The sequence below is a fragment of the Myotis lucifugus genome, unplaced genomic scaffold (assembly GCF_000147115.1).
Source record: "Myotis lucifugus unplaced genomic scaffold, Myoluc2.0 scaffold_614, whole genome shotgun sequence".
Classification (NCBI taxonomy): domain Eukaryota; kingdom Metazoa; phylum Chordata; class Mammalia; order Chiroptera; family Vespertilionidae; genus Myotis; species Myotis lucifugus.
In genome coordinates, this window is record NW_005871662.1 from 344,248 (window position 1) to 365,377 (window position 21,130).

General features: G+C 63.6%; 2 protein-coding genes across 2 annotated transcripts in view; both read left to right on the plus strand.

Annotated features, from left to right (window-relative positions):
* RAD54L2 (RAD54 like 2) overlaps positions 1-9,085 on the plus strand; it is a 62,944-nt gene extending 53,859 nt beyond the window's left edge. The window contains 3 exon segments of the mRNA XM_006104840.3: positions 5,265-5,433; positions 8,504-8,737; positions 8,740-9,085. Coding sequence (XP_006104902.2) covers positions 5,265-5,433; positions 8,504-8,737; positions 8,740-8,795 — 459 coding nt within the window. The 3' untranslated portion in view covers positions 8,796-9,085.
* A 3,499-nt stretch (positions 9,086-12,584) lies between these two features.
* Positions 12,585-21,130, plus strand: part of GRM2 (glutamate metabotropic receptor 2) — an 8,764-nt gene continuing 218 nt past the window's right edge. The window contains exons 1-3 of the mRNA XM_023745995.1: positions 12,585-14,005; positions 15,608-16,445; positions 17,821-18,955. Coding sequence (XP_023601763.1) covers positions 13,559-14,005; positions 15,608-16,445; positions 17,821-18,955 — 2,420 coding nt within the window. The 5' untranslated portion in view covers positions 12,585-13,558. The remainder of the gene's footprint in view (positions 14,006-15,607; positions 16,446-17,820; positions 18,956-21,130) is intronic.

The window sequence follows — 21,130 nt, forward strand, 5'->3', positions numbered from 1 at the left end:
CCACTCACCCACCTGTCCTTGCTCTCTGGCACTTTCTGGTTCCTCTGGCTCCCAGGTGCTTGGCTTCACGGCTCCATCTGCCCATCTGCACCGAGCAGCCTTCCTGCTGCTGGGTAATCAGTCAGCAGCGTTCTGTGGGCTTGTCTGGGCGGGGCGGGCCCAGGTCCTTGACTGCACAGGCCCGCCCCAGCAGCTGTCAGCTGTCCGGGGGGGCTGTGGGCCTGCCCTGGCTCCCCTCGCACCTTTGGAAGAGAGAGTGGTGGGGTCCCAGGACTGCGCCCCCAGCTCCCTATGGGGCTCTCCCCCACATGCTCCCCAGCCCTCTGGTCCTGCTCCACACAGGCCCAGGGAAGCCAGAGCAGGGCTGAGATGCGGGGCCTGGGGATGGCTTCCCAGCCACCCAGGCTCTGGGGTGCTTAAGGGCTGGAGTCCCCTGCGCCTACTCAGCGAATCACCCTCCCCTGCTCCTCGGTGCCCCAGCCCACCCTGGTCTCTATCGCCCCTGAGGCCCTCCTCGTGGCCCTGGGTGCAGGAATATGAGCAGAGGTGTAAATTGCATGGCACGCTGCCGGCTCTGAGGTGAAAATGAAAAGTCTCAGGCAGTGGCAGCAGTAGGCACAGCGAGCGCCCCACTCCCTCACGCTCCCCTTTCTCAGTCTTCCCAGGCTCCAGGTTACCGGGGCTAGCGCGTCCCAAGCGCCTTCAGCTCTTACTTCCATTATATTTTCCGTCTGGCTGATGCACAGGAAAGGCTGTGCTTTTGTGAACTTAGTGGCCTTGATGTTTGTGGTAGTGTCTCCATTGATTCTTCTGGGGTTTTTCAAGTATACAGTTGCCTTATCTGTAAGTAATGGTATTTTACTCATCTTTCCCAACTCCTCACTTCTTTTGAGATCCTTTGTTTCGATCTCTTTATCTTACAGTTGGGGGATTGATCCAGAGAGAAGCCACCCATCTGTCAGGAGCTAGGCCAAGGCTCAGGCTCCTGCTACCGTCTAGTCTCGACCCCTTCCTGCCCTCTCTCTGCCCTCCTTGGCAGCACTCCTGTCTCCTTTGCTTGTCATTTTCAGAGCCTTGGGCCCTCCTGCTGCAGAGGGGAGGGAGCTCACCAGCGCTTCTCACGTTCTCCCTGCTGTCATGGCCGGCCCCACGTACAGGTTGAGGTTCTTGGCCAGAGGCTGCTGGGAGGCCCGGTGGGGATGAGAGGGAGTCAGGGAGGGGGAAGTTGACAGAAGTTCCCGGGCAGAATAATAACAACGTGCCACCTTCCAGCAGCAGCCCTGCTACGCCTCCCCCCTCCCCCCTCCCCCCTTGCTTTGCATCACTTTGCATGTGAGATACAGACCAGCTGCCTAAGGGGCCTCCAGGGCCGGAGCCCCCACTTGCAGGGACCGCTGCGTGCAGGCGGGTGCACGTCGGTGTCTGTGTAATTAAAAATGAGCATGCCTCACTTCACCCAGTGCGGAGATGCCACCACCTCAGGTGCGATGCAGCAGCTGTGCGCTGGCTGTGTGGCTGCCCAGCCTGGTGTGGAGGGGCGGTAGGACTGGGCAGCTCAGGATGAACAGGGAGGGCCAGGGCCCTCACCCCGTTGAGGCCGGTGGTCAGGGGCTGTGGTTGTCTGGAGGCGGAAGGAGCTGACCTCATCCCCTCCTGGGTCTAGAGCTCATGTAGGAGATGTGTGACCCAGTCCTGGGCCTGCACCCAATGTCTCGTCCTTTGGGGGATTTGAGGTCACTTAGCTCTGAGCAGACTTAGCTTCTAGGTTACCTGGGGGTGGCATCTACCCTCACCTACCCCCACCCTAGCTGAAGTAGACCATCAGATGAGGGTAATTCAGGTAGTTCTCTCTCCCCTCCACCCTCCCTCCCCTAATTCCGTAAGAACTTCAGGGGAGGCACTGTGGGGCCTGTGGGAAACCTTGGCCAGCATGCCAGGTTAGCCCCTTCGCAGGAGCCCTATGCTGCGTGGGCTGAATGCTTGCCCCCAACTCGGACGTGAGCACCTCCTGAGGCAAGGAAGTGTGGTGTGTCCCCAAGGTAGCTGGGCAGTGGCACTGTGGTGGCCTGGGTGCCCTGCTCCTTCCCTGTCTGCCAGCGCTCCTGGTGAGGGAGCCGGTGTGAGTGCAGGGGTGGGGGGTGGGAAGTGAGGTCTCCCGGAAACCCCCCTGTGTCCCAGGCCCCCCTTTGTCTCTGCTTGTGGGAAGTCCAGGAGGGAAGGAACCTTGGAGGTGAGTCTCAGGGACCAGAGCGCCTGCGTCGTGTCCAGGAGCTCCTGCTGGCGCCTGGGCCTGCTTGGCTGACTGTTCTCTGTCAGCTGGGGCGCACCCTGCCAGCCTGCATCTCTCCCACCTTGGAGGGCCCCGTGGTCCCCTTGAGACTGTGTGTGGGAGTGGGTTGCCCTGGGTGGTGGCCTCATCAGATGTCCCAGTGACGCGTCCTCAAGCCTCTGGCTGTCTGGCTGTGGGCAGGGGTGCCCGGGCCGGGAGGACTTCAGGCCCCTTCCCCAGCAGTACCAGCCAGCGTGGCCCTGACCTCGTGTCCTTGGCTCTTGGCAGTCTGCTCTCCCAGGGCTCCCAGGGGCTGGCTGAGGGGGAGGCAGCTGCCCTTCCTTCCTTCACTGGTTTCCTATAGTCACCAGCTCGTGGACATGCTGCCTGGGCCACAGCTCCTGCTGAGCAGCGAGGACCTGAGAGTGGCCCCTCTTCCCTCAGAGGCCGGGAGGGAAAGGCCTGGTCCCCTGCCTGATCACTTAGGGACGGGGCCTGTGGCTAGTCCTGTCCTGCACCCTCCATCCCCAGCCACCACTGGACTCACTGCTGCTCAGTGGACAGAGAGGCTGCGGGGACATTGCTAAGCCCGACCCTTGCCTGTGGGCCTGGGCTGGAAGTTTGTGCCTTTGCCTTCCTCAAGCCCCTGCGTCTGAATTTTGACAGGCCCAGCATGTGCTAAAATGACTTGGGGCTGAGCTGTCAATGAGGTTTCAATGAGCTTCGCACCTTCTGCCAACAGGGAGTGCCAGGGGTCTCCAGGTGGTGGCTGTGCTTGGGTATGAGGCTGCCCCTCCAGAGGCCTGGGGCAGGCTTGGGCAGTTGGTGCTTCCTGCATGGGATGCTGTGAGGAGGGAGGGCTGGGCAGGGAAGGAGGGGCTGTGTAGCCAGGCCACAGTTTTCTCTCCCTCCTCTGTCTCCCTTGTTCGTCTGTTCTCCCCAATGGCTTTGAGATGAAGGCGACGGCAAGGATGGAGGATGCAGTCTCCATGGCAACAGGGCTGTCCACAGCCAGGCAACTTCAGAGCCCGGCTCTCTGGCGGAGGCAGATGCGCAGAGCAGCCACAGAGCTGCCTCCTGCCTGCCAATGAGGGGGCTGGCAGAGCAGGTGGCAAAGGTGGCTGCCTGGCGCTGCCCACCCTGGTGCCCAGCTTAGAAAGGAGGGTAGGAAGAGCACTCTTCCCTCTTAACATCCCCGTTACTTCCTGAAGGGACGCTAAGTAGGCTCGAGTGTAGGCAGGGGTAGAGCTCCACTATCCTTGGAGTTTCTGGGTGAGCACAGGCTCTGGTTCCAGGGGCATCCCCCAAAGCCAGCTGTCTACAGCCCCTTAGAGACGGGCCACCAGGTGACTGATGGCCACTAAGGCATTTCCCTGTGGACCCTTTGAAGGCCCAGAGCATGGGGCTGCTGGTGAAGGCCATGACCTGATTGGGTCCGGGGGCCCTTTTTTCTTTGCTTCCCTCTGGCTACCAGGAAGGGACCGGGACCTTCTTCAGGAGCCACCCTGGCCTTGGTGACGGCCCATTTCACCGAGAGGGGCTCAGGTTTGGCAGATGCCCCCCAAGTGCTGGCATTGGAAGGGTCCCAAAGCCTGGTCGCTCCTGCTGCCTGAAGTGCCCTTGCTCAGCCTCCTCCTGGGGGCCAGGGCAGTGAGTGTGTGGGCGGGTGGAGAAGCGAGGCAGCCATCCGTGTACTCAGAGATGGGAGGAGCTCGGGGCATGGCCCGTGAGATGGCCCAGAGAGCACCCAGGTTGGCAGAAAAGATTGGCTCAAACTATTAAAAATAATGACTTTCCTTCACTGACCCTGGAGGAGTGAGGGCTCGGCTGTCCCACTCTGCGTCTGAGCAGGGGACGCAGGACACAGGCCTCCCCGGCACTTTCAGCCTCACTCCCCCTCTCTCTCTCCTCTTCATGTGCTTTAGCTGGAGGGGGCTCCTCAGCCTGGGCTCGGCCAGCAGGCGGACAAGTGGAGTCCTGGAGTGGCTTCTGCCCGCCGGCCGCCGGGTCTCTCATTACTGCTGAGTGGAAGGCTCATTTCAGAGCTCGTGGTGAGAGCCGGCAGGCGCTATAAATAGCCATGTTGTGAAGGCTGGTGGGGAGCAGTGGCAGGGCAGGAGCCTCCGGTCATCTCAGTGGTGATGGTGCTCCATCGCAGGGAGGGGCGGGCTCAGGAGCAGATGCACTTGGCCCTGTCCTGGTTTCCCGCCTCAGGGCACTCGGGCATCTGTCTGTGCCCCTTCCACCCACACCGAGGGACGGACGGGGAGCCTAGGGCCTGGGTCCAGGCAGAGGGGAGGGGAGTGCCTGTCTCAGAACATGGGTCCCACTGGGGAGCTGGAGTAATGTCCGGTGTTAGATCTACTTGTCCTGCCTGCCTCTCCAGCCTAGGGTCTGGCTCCTCCCCCTCGGCTAAAACTCTGAGCCCGGGAGCAGGAAGGTCTGGGAGCCACCACAGCTACAGTCTCGGGCTGGCATGGACCTGGACTTGCAGGGCAACGGGACTGGAAGAGGGGCTTAGGCTCAGCTGGCCTGGAGCCCTGTCCGGGATTTGTCAGTAACACGTCTGTAAGGACAGGGCACTGGCCTCTCCTGGTCTCTGTGGGTCAGTCACTATTGTCCAGGGTGGGGAGGAGGTCAGGGCAGGGGGTCCTGGGAGAGACAGTCTGGCAAGTCAGAGCTTGGCTTGGCTTGGGTGCCGCAGGCCATGGTTCGTGGGCCCCTGTGTGGTGGTGTGAGGCGCGAGGCTGCGTGGCTGCGAGACCAGGGTTTCTGGTACGGCCTCTGGTCCCAGCCCTGCACTCAGGATTCAGTGACAGGCTCCTGGGCTCTCTGAGCACTTGTCCAGGGTATTGTCCCAAGGACTCCTGGGTCCTTGGACCACTGCCCCCCGAGTGTGGGGTTGGGAACTTGAGGGAGATTGGGGCCCGAGGCAGAGCAGCCACTCAGGGACAAGAGGCCGTGCCGGGCTCACTCCTCTGTCCCTCTCTGGCAGGAGCGGAAGCTGTGTGCCCACCCTCGGCTGGAGATCTACCAGCAAGACCAGATCTATTTCATGTGCCCGCTGGCCCGGCAGGGAGACTTCTATGTGCCTGAGGTGAAGGAGACAGAGCGGAAAGGCCGGGGGCCTGCGGAGGCCAGTGATGCCCAGATGGATGGCACAGGTACAAGGGCAGGGGAGCGAGGTGGGCCTGCCTGGAGCCCTACTCTGGGCACGTGGGCTGCCTGTGGGTGTCCAGGTGAGGCTTGGCCGAGGTGGAAGAAGACCTGCCCACCCGGGACCCACAGGCAGAATTGGCTGTTCCCAGACACGTGGGGCCATGTAGGTGTAGAGTCATCCATGTTACCCCTGGCAACACAGGTACAAGATTCTGCCTGATTCCCTTCCGGTGCGACAGGAGTGCCCTTGGAAACAGCTCACGGACAGCTGGATGCGCGTGGGAGGGGCTGAGGTGCTCAGGAAAGGCGCCATTGGGGGCCTGGGTGGGGCTCACCAGGAAATAAGGTTGGCACTGGATCTGGAAGGTAAACGGACAGGTGTTCTCCTGCCCCCAGTACACCCGCCCAGAGCCGGCTGCTTTCTCCCTGCCAAGGAGCAGCCAGAAAGCGTGCAGAGGGGCCAGGGGATCGGTACCCGGCCCCTCCCAGCAGAGCCAGCCCTCAGACCCAGGTCCAGGCCAGAGGATGTGTGCCGGTCCTCAGCCCACCCTCCTGCCATGACCTCTTATGACCGTGAACTGTCCCAAGGGTGAGAAGACCTGCTGGGAACATCCCAAGTGGTCCCAGGGCTCTGACCCTTGGTCATGAATATGGAGCCTCGTGTGGGTCTGGAGGTCCAGCCCCTGTGGGAGTGGTGCAGGCGGGAGGAGTGGCTGTCCCTCTTCATACCCTTTAGGACACTCCCTCTGTCGGTCCCTCAGCAGCCAAGGTCACCTGGAGAGGCCTGAGCTTTGGGGGTGGGGTGTGGGAGGCAGTCCACTCCCTAGGGGCTGCGTCCAGCACAGTTAGCTTCATCTGCCGCTTAATTACCTCCATGGGGCACTCCCACCCTCCTGTGGTGCTGGCAGACGCTCCATGCCCTCACTGGGCACAGGATGTGGCCCAAGGTCAGCGGGCCCAGGCAGTCCCCAGGCAGGAAGGGGCAGTGCCTTGACCTTCCTTTGACCCCCCCTCTGCTGCCTCTCCCCCTTTTTTTGGCCCACCTACCCAACCTCCCTCCCAAACACCACCTGCCAGGAACTGCTTGGCACCCACTACAGCTGGCTGCAGCCAGCGCTCCCACGCCCCTAGCGCCTGGGCCCGTCCTCCCACCAGCCTGCCCGCCCACTCCCTGGTGTGGAGGCCGAGGGGTCTGCTCCCCTCTGACAGGGTCTGCCCTGACGCCAGGTGCAGGCCACTTGCATAGCAGTGCATGTTGGGAGCCTGGCCGCCCAAGGCTTGGCCTGTCCCGCCTGCCTCCCTGCTGGGCCCCTCTTGGGCTGGGAGGTGAGGGGTGATTAGCTGCCTGTGCCTGTGATTACATTGATGTATTATTCAGCTCCAGGGAGGCGATGCCTATTTGATCGCCTTGCGCTGGCTGTGGGCAGCGGAGGAGGGGGCCTGGGGTGAAGGTGGCAGCTTCGTCTCTGCCCCAGCAGCCCTGGGGAGGGAGGTGGGGTGTTGACTCCTTGCCTTGTGCTCCTTTGCCAGGAGCGTCCCCACATCCCAGGCTCCCCTGGGCTCCTTCCCTGACCACTCCCACCCCAGGAGCAGGAGAGATTTCCATGCCCTGGTCCCCAGAGAGCCAGTGCGTGGGAAGAACAGGAGAATTTAATGGGGCCTCCTCGTTAGCTCCTTTCAGGCCTGCAGCCTGGGTGCTCATCATTATTTACGGAGCAATGAGGGGCTGGAGTCTTGACCCAGGTCAGAGGGGACCACCCCTAAATCAGGGCGTGGCCTGGGCTCCCTCTTGAATGCCTGTACCAGGAGAGCCATGACTGGGGCCCTGGCAAGAAGAAGGCGCTGGGCCAGCAGCCTGGTCCCTCCAGGGCTCACTGCACCTCTGCCCTGGGCCCAGAGGACATTTTCCTGGGGCCAAGGGGACGAGGAGGGCAGACCCCAAATTCCCATCCCACCCTGGGCTCCAGCTGAGGCTTAATCAGAGTTCCAGGCCAAGTCCAAATGCCAGGCAGTCCCAGCTGCGCCTGGCTCTGGGCTCCGTCACTATGGAGACAGGATCTGGGGACGCTGCCCCCCTCACCTTCTATGATGTTGGACAGCCGCCCCTCCCTCTCACGCAGGAGAGGGCCTGTCAGCTTCCTCTCAGTCCGGGTCCGCACACGGTGGGCCTGAGCCTTGCCCTCCTCGCCACCCCAGCTGTGGTCAGTGCCTCTGATCTGGGAGATGAATTGAGGGGTTGCTCTTAGGGCAGATGAAGGGCTGCTTGCCTGGAGCGCATGGGGGGTGGAGGAGCAGGCTTGGGGGACGACCCCCGCAGCCCCGTGCAGCACTGTCTCGGGCTCCCAGCTGCCAGCAGAGTGCTCTCGCGGTCCCCTCCTGCTTTGTGGCTCAGGAACCACCAGTGGTTGGGGTAGGTAAGGGCCCTCCTGGGGTGACCTGGGCATAGGAGAAGAGAGCCCCAAAGTGCTTCCTCCCAGCACCCTCCTTCAAACAGCCAGGAGAGGATTCCTCAGGACTCCATCGCTCTCCGGCCCGCTGCCTCCTCCTCCTCCGGTCAGGCTTAGGGGCCAGAGGCAGGGGCCAGCTGACTTCCTGCATGTGGCTGCTCCTTGGGGGCCCTCCATGGGGGGAGGGGCACAGTCTCCCGTCCTCATGCCTTCTGGGTAACATTCAGTCCCTGGCCTTGGACAAACCTCTCTCCAAGCCTGAAATGGGGGTGGAGGGGGGGCATCAATTTGGTCTCTTTGTTCTACCCTCAGCTTCTCACCTCAGGGCCCAGTGATCCTTAATGGACTGTTGGGGAGGGGGCAGGCTTTGTGGGAATGCAGGGAGCTGAGGCTAATTCAGGGTAGGGAGAGGTGTGCGCAGAGGCTGCCCTCCCCCCTTCCTCCTTGCTCCCTCTGCCCTGTCAGTGCAGCGGGTCAGGGCAGAGGGCAGAGGACAGAGGGCAGCTGGAATGAGCCTCCTGGGCCAGGCTGGCTTTATTATTCATGAACAGTGTAGGCTGAGTGGCTGGGCTGGTGGGCGAGCTCTGTCCTCTCTCTGGCTAACCTGCGCTCCCTCTTCCTGGCCCAGGAGCTGACACGCTGAGCGATGCGAGTTCTGTGAGCCTGGAGGTGGGTCCTGGCAGTCGGGAGACGTCGGCGGCCACACTGTCCCCAGGGGTGAGCAGCCGCAGCTGGGACGACAGTGACACCCGCAGTGAGCACAGCTACAGCGAGTCGGGCGCCAGCGGCTCATCCTTTGAGGAGCTGGACCTGGAGGGCGAGGGACCCCTGGGGGAGCCCAGGCTGAGCCCTGAGGTTGAGCCCCTGGAGCTCCCAAGTGGCCCCGGGAGCTCAGTACCCCTGAAAAAGGCGAGGAGTAGCCCGTGGCCCCCTCCTCTGTGCTGCAGTCACTAAAGGAACGGGACCGGACTCTTCAGCCTCCTTCCTCCTCCACCTTCCGGGGCCCGGGCGAGGGCCAGGGGTCTCAGGGGACCTTTACTTCGACCCCGGCCTCTAGCTAAGCCCTGTCCTCACTGCCCTCTGGCTCCAGGGCAAAGGAGCAGGGACTGCTCCCTGCCCCCATCCCGGGGCTGCTGCTCTGTTACATCTTTTTCAGATTCACATTGGAGCTTCCAGGAACCAGAATAAAGCAAAAGACTTTATTGTTTCACCTGGGATTGTGCTGTGCATTTGTGTGTGTGTGTTCTACCTTGGGGAGTCCTGTGCAGATAGGTAGGGAGTGGGCAGGAGCACCCCCAGCCCAAGAAGAGGAAGGGGGGACAGCACCCTGGGGTGGGGGGCAGACAGGAGTCCGGGAGGCCTTCCACTCCCTGCTCTGTGGCCCCAGCGCAGCTGCCCCTCCCTTGCAGCAGTGCCAGAGGTTCCCCAGCTGCTGGAGAGCAGGACGAGGGGTGTGGGAACTGGGCACAGGGTGCCCCCGGGCTCAGGAGTGGGGAGCTCACAGCCTGCCTTCACCTGCCTGCAAGGGAAGCATTCGTGTCTGTGGCTCGAGTGGGCCTGTGTTCATGCTGGCATCTGCCCCGCAGGTGAGGTGTCCCTGCTGTGCCCGCCCGCGTCTGTGTGCCTGCCTGTGCGTGTGCACACGTGCTCGTGCTTTTGATTCTGTGTGTGACCATGGATGGGTCTGCTGGGGAGGCTGTGCCAAGTGGGCATGAGGGTGTGATGTGCTGGAGGTGGCTGTGTTCGTGTGGATGGCTGTGTGTGACCGGTGTGAGGCTGGCTGCTGGGAGCATCACTGGGGGCTTTTTCCACACGCTACTCTCTGTGTGTGGCTGTGTCTGGACCGCTGTGTGTGTGGTTGTGTGTTGACATGTACAGTTGTCTTTTTCTGTGTGTCTGTGTGAATACAGCTGTGTGTGTCCACACAGGGCAGAGGGCAGCTTAAACGAGCCTCAGGGGTGGCTCTATTATTCATGACGTGCTGTATGACCATATGTTTGTGTCCATGTGTACAGCTATATATGTGTGTCCACATTTAAAGCTGTGTGTTATGGCCCAGCTGGCATGGCACTATGGTTGAGCATCAACCTATGAACCAGGAGGTCACAGTTCAATTCAGGGTCAGGGCACAAACCCAAGTTGCAGGCTCGATCCCCAGCAGGGAGCCTGCAGGAGGCAGCCGATCAGTGATTCTCTCTCATCATTGATGTTTCTATCTCTCCCTTCCTCTCTGAAATCAATAAGAATATATTAAAAACAAATAAATAAAGCTGTATGTTATGGCTGTATCTGCATGTACAGCACAGTGTTTGGGTTTACATGTATTGCTACGTATGACTGCGTCCACATGTGCAGCTCCGTAGGGCTGGGTGTGTAACTGCGTGTCCGTGTGCTGCGTGGGACCGTGCAGCGCATGCAGCCCGTTGTCGGGGGCCCTGCCATGGGGCGGGCGCTGCGTTTAACACCCGGCGTCTTCTGTGAGGCCGCCTGCTGAGCGAGCTGGGATTGCTGTGCGGCTCCTCTCACCTCAGCGTCCTGCTGCTGTCAACCGCTCTGCTCAGGCCTGGCCCATTGCTCACCCACCCCAGGGAGCAGTCCCTGAGCCAGCCCGCAAGGTGAGGTGAGAGCAGCGGGAGCGGGAAGACAGCCTGCCTCCCTCCGCAGCCTGTCTGACAGCTCTGAACCCGCACCCGCTGCCCCATCGCCTCCCGTCAGCCATGGAGTTGTTGGTTGGGGTTTGATGTGTTTGTCTGTTTCACAGCTGTGTTCTTTCCAGAGCAGTGGGGCATCAGGTTTCTGTGTCGAGGCAAAACCTGTCCTTCCGTGCCGACACCCCCCCACCCCCAACTGCCACGCACGCGTAGATGCGTGTGCCTGAGGGCCTGGGCTTGGCATGTGCTCGTTAGCATGTGTCTGAGCGAGCCTTGCCTCTGCTCACACCTGTGGAAGAAAGGGCAGCAGGGGAGCGGGTGGGGATGCCGTGCTCCTCGCACGTGTTAGTGCCTGTGCCCACGGGCCCCTCCCCAAGCCCGTCAGCACAGGCTGGCGCTGCAGCTTGTCCCCCGTGCGGCCCTGGGCCGGTACCTGGGCCGCCTTCCCCTTTCTGCTGCCGGAGGAGGGTCCAGAGCTGTCCTCCCTCTGCTCAGGCGCCAGCCCGTTCCCTCCCACGTGGCCGCCTGTTTCAGGAGCCTCTTCCCCAGTCCTCTCCCTCCCAGGTGCCCCTGCCAGCACCAGCGTGTCCCTCAGGGTGGACCTAGTCCCTGGCCTGCAGTACCCCCTCCCCCTTTGCACATGAGGGTGAGGATTGCTGTGGGGGTCAGGGCTGGGGGATGGGGGGGTAGCTAGCAGCTTAAAGGTCATCTGCAGGAAGGAAGAGGAGGCCCCATCCTCCTCTGACCGCCCCCCCCCCCATCCCTTCCTCCGAGTGACTCAGGCCCCAGCTCCACATGGGGCTGAAGACACATGCCCCCGCCCCGAGTGTGTGTGTGTGTGTGGGGGGGGGGGATGTGAGGACAGGGACAGACCTGTCTAAGCCCTGACCCTTCTCCCACCTGCCCCTTCACCCCGCGACCCCAGGCCAGCCCCACTGCCCTCGCAGGTGGGAACCCTTAGGCTTGCCCTCCTCCTGGGGCTCAGTGACTTTCCCAGTCCTGCGCCCCCTGCCCGCGGCTCCCTGGAGCGGATGTGACCGCGGGGCGGAGGGGGCCAAGGGCCGGGTTCAGCGCCTGGCGGGAGCGGCGAGGATTCAGCACCGCGAGGCGGACAGCTCCGGGCGGCATCCCGGCCGGGAGCCCGAGCAGGCGGCGCAGGGGTGGAGAGTCTTGGGGGGCGGAGGCGGGGTGGGAGCGGGAGGTAGGAGTGGGGAGGGACGGGGGAGTGGCCGGGGCGGGCCGGCCGGCCGGGGGCGGGGCGGCAGCATTGAAAGCGGCGGGGCGAGCGGGCGGAGAGCTCACAGCCGCCGAGCGGGCGAGCGACCGAGCGAGTGGGAGCCCGATCCCGCGCCCCCGGCTTCTCTCCGTTCCTCTCCGCGCCAGAACCGGGCGCGCAGGTAGGGTGAGCCCGTGGCTGCAGCCCCCTGCATCGACCCCACGTCCCGGAATCCCGCGGGCCCTCGAGTTCGGGGCGCCCCGTCCCTGCCGGGGCACCCAGAAGCGGGAAGACAGCCCCAGGCGTCCCGCCTTCCTTCCCCAGGAAACGCTCGCCCTGCACGGCGCTCCCTCGTCCCTCGCTTCGTTCCCCTGCTCCTCCGTCCTTTGGTCCGTCTTTCTGTCTGTGCCTCTATCTTTGTCTCAGCCTCTCGGGCTGGATCGCTCCCTGTCCGGATTTTGGGGCCCAGGCCCCGGGGGCTGCCTGCTTGCAGGGTCTGTCTCCTCTGGGGGTTCGGTCCCTGGCGCCCCTGTAAGAGGCTCGTGGTCTTGACAGGTCTGGGCCTCAGCCCCCATCTGGGTCCCTGCTCCCCTCCCTCTCGGCCCCCACAGGACCCCAGTCCCCCACCCTGGCACCAGCAGCAGGTCAGCCCTGGGGAGGTGAGGGGCAGAGGGCCGTGCTCAGCCTCCGTGGCCAGGACTTGGGTCCTGGAACGAGTTGCTGCCCTTCTTCAGGCTCAGGCCCCCTCTCCCAGCTCCCCAGGCTGCGTGACTGCGTGAGCCAGTGCGGGGCAGGGGTCTGGGAGGGCAGCTGGCACGTGACGGGTACAGGGGGAGAGGGCTGGGCCGGGGGGGACAGGACCCTGACTGAGGGTGGGGAGGCTGGAGACATGACTCTCTCCTGGGCTCTGAGCTGGGGAGGAAGCGGAGGCAAAGTCTCAGCTTCAGCGCCGAGCTCAGGTGGGAAAGCCTCGCCCTGAGCATGGCTGTGAGATTCGGACCAGACGAGCCGTCCCCACCCGACGGACACAGGCACCCTCACATCTACACCCCCTGCTGCCTTAGGACCGGGGCCACTTGGGCGTCCCTCCCTGGGGCCTCCTGGCTGCCCAACTGCAGTGCCCGGGGTCTCTCTTACTCCCCCAGGGAGGGGGCTCGGGGTGGCTTTTGCAGAACCAGAGGCTACGTAGGACCCTTGGGGCTCACCTGGGCGCCAGCCGGCCTAGGAGCTGGAGACGAACACCCTTTTCCCGGGCGGGCTCGCAGCCAGCAGGGCCCCGCCAGGAAAGCCATGCCTCGGGGTGGCACTGGGCCCGTCTGTAAGTGGCATCTGGTCTCTGCTGTGAAGTTGTTGACCTTGGGGTCCTGGGAGGTTTGTGAGGGTCCGGGACGCTCTTCGATTTGCGGTGAGATGGGTGTTGGCTGGGGTCTCCTGTGCCATCTCCCGCCCTCTCTGCTGAGCCTGGAATAGACACAGGGCCCACCTCCAGCCCCAGCTCAGGGCAGGGCTGAGAGACAGGCCAGGGGTGTCCAGGAGCTGCTAGCCTCGTCAGTGACATCACCCCTCCCTGGCTCCTGAGTGCCTGGGAAGTGGTTTGGGGGAGGCAGAGTCAGAAGGGGTAGCCGCTCTCAGATTCTGCTTCTCTCTTGTCTGTCTGTCTGTCTGTCTCTCTCTGCAGGAGCCGGGCCCCTTCTCCTCTTGCTTCCTATCTGTCCGCTCCTGCTCCTCCTCTCCCCCTCAAAACCTGCCTTTGCTGCTTCTGCCCTCACCCCCTGGAGGCTCAGGTCTGCGGGGCCCACCCACCCGCTCTGGGGCCATGGGAGCACTGCTGGGACTCCTGGCACTGCTGCTGTGGGGCGCTGGGGCCGAGGGCCCGGCCAAGAAGGTGCTGACGCTGGAGGGGGACCTGGTGCTGGGCGGGCTGTTCCCCGTGCACCAGAAGGGCGGCCCGGCCGAGGAGTGCGGGCCGGTCAACGAGCACCGCGGCATCCAGCGCCTGGAGGCCATGCTGTTCGCGCTGGACCGCATCAACCGCGACCCGCGCCTGCTGCCGGGCGTGCGCCTGGGCGCGCACATACTGGACACCTGCTCCAAGGACACGTACGCCCTGGAGCAGGCCCTGGACTTCGTGCGCGCCTCGCTCAGCCGGGGCGCCGACGGCTCACGCCACGTCTGCCCCGACGGCTCCTATGCCACCAACGACGATGCTCCCACTGCCGTCACGGGTGTCATCGGCGGCTCCTACAGTGACGTCTCCATCCAGGTATTGGGGAGGGGGGGGGGACTGCTCAAACTGAGGCTGGAGACAGATTCCCACTGAGCAGGGCTCTGGGCTGCCCTGCCCTGGAGGAGGAACTAGAAGCTTCCTGGGAGTGGCTTTTAACGGGGGACTGAGAAAGTGCCCCATCTCATGGGGGGCGGGGGGCCAGTTGTAGAGATTGTGCAGGGAAAACATCACACTCCCGTCACCCACCCCACCCCACCCCACACACATGAGGTTAAACAGCCCTGAGGAGGCAATAGCCAGGCCTCTGGAGTCAGAGCTCCAGGTTTGAATCCCGGCTCACCGCCCCCCACTCACTGCGTGACTCTGGGCACCACTTCGCTCTCCTGTGCCTCAGTTTCCCCCTTATAAAGCGGGACTCACGGGGCATAGGGTTGTGGTGGGCATTTAATGAAGTAATACATGCCCAGCATGTATCGGGGGCTGGCGGGTCAGAAGGGCATAGTCAGTACTGGCTGCTGTTATGATTAACCCATTTCATAGGTGAGGAAACTGAGACCGGAGAGAGGCAGCCATACGCCAAGGCCCTTGCAACGTGGAGATGTGAACCTGGGGCTCTCAGCCAAGGGCCTGGGATCTGTTAGACCAGTGACGGCGAACCCTTTGAGCTCGGCGTGTCAGCATTTTGAAAAACCCTAACTTAGCTCTGGTGCCGTGTCACATATAGAAATTTTTTGATATTTGCAACCATAGTAAAACAAAGATTTATATTTTTGATATTTATTTTATATATTTAAATGCCATTTAACAAAGAAAAATCAACCAAAAAAATGAGTTCGCGTGTCACCTCTGACACGCGTGTCATAGGTTTGCCATCACTGTGCTAGGTCATCTCTGCGGATTGGAAAGGGGTGGGAGATAGAAGCCAGGAGCAGCCCTGAGGAGCGAAACGGCGGGAGAGAAGCAGAATGTGTGGGGGTGGGGAGGGTCCCCTGGTCTCCTGGGCCTCCTCCTTCGGACCCTGAGCCTCTCCTGCTCTCACCTGCCCCCAACCCCCCAGGTCCTTGGCGAGACAGCACTGTCGGGGCAGGTCCAAGCCACCGGGGGGTGGGGGGTGGGCGAGGGGCTGCGGGGCAGCCGGCGGTGCCCAGAGGAGACCCACCCGTGGGCTCTCAGGGCCATGGGGGCCCTCAGATCTGGGTCTTCCTTCCTGGGAAGCCTCTTCCTTCTTTCCCCATCATCCCACCGGGATTGATCTGGGAAGGTTAACTGCCCAGACAGGTAGAGGGCGTGAGAGCCCTGAGCATCCCCGATGCCATCTGGCGCCTTCCTCCTCCCTGTGCAGCCAAGCGCCAACCTCTCCCCGCCCACGGCTTGGGCCTTCCCTTGGCTCCCACTTTTGCGACTGCCATGTGTCTGAGGGGGGCAGCGGAGGAGCTCAGGGGTGGCTCGGGGCCCTGGGCTCGGCCCGGGTCTTCCCTCTCCCCGTCCCCGGTGGGGGACGCCACGGCACACAGGATCCGGGTCTTTGGGGAGAGGGTGACCTCACGGCCGACCACGTGAACACTTGATCCCGAGGTCGGAGAGCTGCGGGGACACCTCTGCCTCTGACCTTTGCCCTCTCTGTCCCCCCTCCCCCAGGTGGCCAACCTCCTGCGGCTGTTTCAGATCCCGCAGATCAGCTACGCGTCCACCAGTGCCAAGCTGAGCGACAAGTCCCGCTACGACTACTTTGCCCGCACGGTGCCCCCCGACTTCTTCCAGGCCAAGGCCATGGCCGAGATCCTCCGCTTCTTCAACTGGACCTACGTGTCCACCGTGGCGTCCGAGGGCGACTACGGCGAGACGGGCATCGAGGCCTTCGAGCTGGAGGCCCGCGCCCGCAACATCTGCGTGGCCACCTCGGAGAAGGTGGGCCGCGCCATGAGCCGCGCGGCCTTCGAGGGCGTGGTGCGCTCGCTGCTGCTGAAGCCCAGCGCCCGCGTGGCCGTGCTGTTCGCCCGCTCGGAGGACGCGCGCGAGCTGCTGGCCGCCGCCCAGCGCCTCAACGCCAGCTTCACCTGGGTGGCCAGCGACGGCTGGGGGGCCCTGGAGAGCGTGGTGGCCGGCAGCGAGGGGGCCGCCGAGGGCGCCATCACCATCGAGCTGGCCTCCTACCCCATCGGCGACTTCGCCGCCTACTTCCGCGGCCTGGACCCCTGGAACAACAGCCGCAACCCCTGGTTCCGCGAGTTCTGGGAGCAGAGGTTCCGCTGCAGCCTCCGGCGGCGGGACTGCGCGGCCCACTCCCTGCGGGCCGCGCCCTTCGAGCAGGAGTCCAAGATCATGTTCGTGGTCAACGCCGTGTACGCCATGGCCCACGCGCTGCACAACATGCACCGTGCCCTCTGCCCCAACACCACCCGCCTCTGCGACGCCATGCGGCCCGTCAGCGGGCGGCGCCTCTACAAGGACTTTGTGCTCAACGTCAAGTTCGATGGTAATGGTGCTGGCGGCGCCCACTGGCGGCTGGCGGCCAAGGGCGAGGGGAGCAGGCCCATGGGTTGGGGTCCATGGCTTGGCCATGAAAATAGCCAACAGCAAGTAAGGGACTCGCCGGGGTCCCTGCCGGGACAGGGATGGGAGGCAGGGAGGACCCGGGAGCCAGGACGAGCCTCCACTTGCTGAGACCCCCTGGGAGAGGGGGCGTCTGGCTGGCCCTGCACTAGAGAGTCTCTGGTTCCTGCTGGGGGCGCCTCCCTCCCGCTCCCGCCCCTTTACACGCCGGGCGCAGGGACTGGGAGCCCCCGAGCCTGTTCCCAGGCAGCGAACCGGCCTGAGTCAGAAGAGGGCGGCTTGAGAGTGAGCCTCGATGCCACTCCATTTTCCTGGGAAATTTCTCTTCCTAACCTTGATTTTCCACTCAAGCCAAAGGTTATGCGAATACAAGTTCCAGTTTTGAGGGACGTGAATGCTTCGGGAAGGATTCCGGGGGACAGGGAGGGCTGCGGGGCTGGCAAAGCCTGGAGCCCCGGCCCGGGGTCAGGACGAGGAGCCGTGCCAACAAGATTGGCGTTCGGAGTGATGGGAGAATCAGGGTCTGGGCCGGCGGATGTGGGTGCGGGGCCGCGGCGGGGCGCGGTGGGACGGAGGGGGGCTCGCGCTGGTGTTCAGGACACTGAGGCCGGAGGCAAGATTAGGGGTTGCAGGGACTCCAGGCTGCACCCTTCCCCGCGGGGCCTCGAGCACATCAGCTGTTGCTTGAACCCTGATTTCTCACCGGGACCCAGGATGCCAGGGAATTGCCCCCTGAGTGTGGCTGGGAGACTTGAGGTTCACGGGGTGTAGAAGTGATTTGTGAGCTGCCTGCCAAGCACATTCGGGGGACCCTCAGTGGTTAAGGGGACCACTGAGGTTGGGGTTCAGCTCCCACTGTTAGGACTGGCGAGGCTGGGGCTGGGGCTGGGGTTGTCAGTGGGGGGATTTAGTGGGACCAGGACTGGACCTTGGCCCAGGTCGGCTTTCGGGTCTCGGGGTTAAGTTAGGGGAGAGGGGGTGTGTGTTGGGGCCTGGTTTGGAGGTTAGGTCTGGGGCTGGGTTTGGGGGAGTTGTGATTGGAGGTCACTGTGGACTTTAGGTTGTGGTAATGCCTGGGCTTTAAGATTGGGGTCTACTTGGGGCTTAGGGTTGGGGTTTGTTGTAACCTCTCATTCGGCCGACCTGCGGGGGGCTGGGCCGGCTTTCGTGTGCGTGTGTGAGGGGGAGGGTCAGAAGGACGGGACAGGCCTCAGCTCTGGGGTTTGGGTTCCGCGCAGGATGACCCACCGATCCAGCCCTCTCCAGGCCCTTCTCCTTCTTTCCCTTCCGCCCCCCAGCCCCCTTCCGCCCGGCCGACACCCACAGCGAGGTCCGCTTCGACCGCTTCGGCGACGGCATCGGCCGCTACAACATCTTCACCTACCTGCGGGCGGGCAGCGGGCGCTACCGCTACCAGAAGGTGGGCTACTGGGCGGAAGGCCTGACGCTGGACGCCAGCCTCATCCCCTGGGCCGCGCCCTCGGCCGGCGCCCTGCCCGCCTCCCGCTGCAGCGAGCCCTGCCTGCGGAACGAGGTGAAGAGCGTGCAGCCGGGCGAGGTGTGCTGCTGGCTCTGCATCCCCTGCCAGCCCTACGAGTACCGGCGGGACGAGTTCACCTGCGCGGACTGCGGCCTGGGCTACTGGCCCAACGCCAGCCTCACCGGCTGCTTCGAGCTGCCCCAGGAGTACATCCGCTGGGGCGACGCCTGGGCCGTGGGGCCCGTCACCATCGCCTGCCTGGGCGCCCTGGCCACCCTCTTCGTGCTGGGCGTCTTCGTGCGGCACAACGCCACGCCCGTGGTCAAGGCCTCGGGCCGGGAGCTGTGCTACATCCTGCTGGGCGGCGTGTTCCTGTGCTACTGCATGACCTTCGTCTTCGTGGCCAAGCCCTCCACCGCCGTGTGCACCCTGCGGCGCCTGGGCCTGGGCACCGCCTTCTCCGTCTGCTACTCGGCCCTGCTCACCAAGACCAACCGCATCGCGCGCATCTTCGGCGGCGCCCGCGAGGGCGCCCAGCGGCCGCGCTTCATCAGCCCCGCCTCGCAGGTGGCCATCTGCCTGGCGCTCATCTCGGGGCAGCTGCTCATCGTGACGGCCTGGCTGGTGGTGGAGGCGCCGGGCACGGGCAAGGAGACGGCGCCGGAGCGGCGGGAGGTGGTGACGCTGCGCTGCAACCACCGCGACGCCAGCATGCTGGGCTCGCTGGCCTACAACGTGCTGCTCATCGCGCTCTGCACGCTCTACGCCTTCAAGACCCGCAAGTGCCCCGAGAACTTCAACGAGGCCAAGTTCATCGGCTTCACCATGTACACCACCTGCATCATCTGGCTGGCCTTCCTGCCCATCTTCTACGTCACCTCCAGCGACTACCGGGTGAGCGGCCCCCGCGGAGGCTGGGGTGGGGCCCCGGGGCTCCTGTTTCCTGGATCTCGGTTCACCTTCTGACAACACGGAGGCTCCCACAGCTTAAACGCTCCCGGGCGGACCACCGTTTGTGGTGGCCCAGCTGGGACTGGACCCCGAGGAAGGTGGGAAGGCCGAGGGGGGCCTGGGGAATCGGCCCGGGAGGCGGAGGAGTGAGAGGGACTCGAGGACCCATCCCCTGGTCACGATGGGGGGGGGGGTGCGGGGGACGGAGGTGTGAACGGTGTCCAATGAGCAGGAGGCTCTGGCCTGCTCCGCTGAGGTTGGCTGAAGAGGGGAGACCCCGGCTCTGTTCGGGGGGGCTCCGGGGATAGTGGGTGAGCAGGGGATTGATGACAGAGACAAGTCAGGAAATGCTGCCGCCCGGGGTAGGTTGACAAAGGCCCCGGTGAAAATGCAGAGAGAGAGGGAGAGAGAAACATGGATGGTTACCTCCCATATGCGCCCGACCGGGGACTGAACCCGCCACTTTGTGGTGTATGGGACGACGCCAACCGCGCCACGCTGCCCGGGCAGGAAGAGCTTCGTGGAGGAGGAGTCCTCGAGCCGGGCTCTGCAGGCAGGAAGGCAGCTTTGAATAGGGAGAGTGGAGCCGGTGGTGGTAGGGGGTGGAGACAGTGGCAGGGCAGGGGTGGGGAGGGTAGAGACGATGGCGAGGGGGGCGCTGATTGGAGCAGAGGGTGGGCACTGCCCCCGCGTCCAGGAGGGAGGCGCACACACACACACACACACACACACACACACACACACGGCGGGCAGGGAGGCAGAGGTGCAGGTGGAGACCTGGAGTGAGGAGGAGGGCCAGGGAGCACGCAGCTCCAGAGGGTGCCATCTCCGAGGCCCCCGGAGCCGTGCAGTGAGGCGTGGTGCCCCCTGGGCTGTGTCCCTCTGGGTTGAGAGATGAAACCTGGGGAGGCAGGGAAAGAGAAGCAAAGAGGGGGCAGGGGCCGGGGCCGGGCATGGGCTGAGGGGGGCACAGCAGGTGGACCCCAGGTGGTGGCTTCCGGCTTCGGCGGGGCTCAGGGCGGCCTGTCTGCAGAGGCCACAGGGAGCTGCTCTGAGTGGGAAAAGGGTCGTCTCGGCGACTCCTCAGCTGGAGTGAACCTCGCGGCTCTCCCGTTTTACAGACGCAGACACGGACCCTCAGGGAGGTTCAGTCCCTGCCTGAGGGCACTCAGCTTGCGCGTGTAGAGCAGGGTCTGAACTGACACCCTTAACAGTTAAAGGAGCAGGAAACCAAGGCCAGAGCCCCTGCAAAGGCCCTTCCCCCGGCACAGAGGTACGGTGGGCGGTGCTGGGGGCCAGGGTCTGCTGGGCTTGGCTGCTGTGCACCTGCTGGGCCACCTGCCTGGGAGGTGGAGGCAGGGCTGGGAGGGAATGGCTCTCACTCAGCCCGCATTTGCATAGGATTTGCATGCTCATCACAGGTGGCTGAGGACTCACCTGAGACACAGAGTATTCACACATGCATCGGTATACACACATGCATGTATTTCCACACTCACACACATGTGCACACCTCAGTACACCTGGCACACAGCCACCTTTGTCCCACCTGCACCTGCACACACTCCCCACCCCCTACATACACGTGCCCAAACAGATAACACATGCACTTAACACACAGGCTCTTCATACCTGCGTCCCTCCACACACGTGAGCACACACAAGTGCACACACGCTCCCACATGCACATGCTCCCCTGCATGATCACCTCACGGCTGGTACCTCCGCTCCCTGGGCAGATGGCCCACCGGGGCCGATGCTGGCTGTGCCCAGCCTTCCCAGAAACCCTCCGGGGCTTGGCGAACGGGCGGGCCCAGGCCCAGTGCTGGACGCTTACCCTCCCGCCCACTCCCTGCCCCGCAGCCTCGGCGGGGTGGGGGACATAACAACCAGGGCACACAGCAACGCAGATGTATTTCACAAACATAATGCTGAGGAGGCAAAAAACAAAGCAGATGCCGCAGCTACGAGCTGTATGATTCCATATATAGAGGCGTCAAACAGCAGACAAAACTCATGCATTCCTAAAGCACATCACCATCCCAAGGTAGAACACAATGATTGCCGCGGATCACGACAGCAGCTGCCTCTGCAGAGACGAGGGCTCCCCAAGGGTCGCTGCCCTGTGAGTGAGTTCTGCTTCTTGGCCAGGTGACAGCACACTGGCATGCACGCCC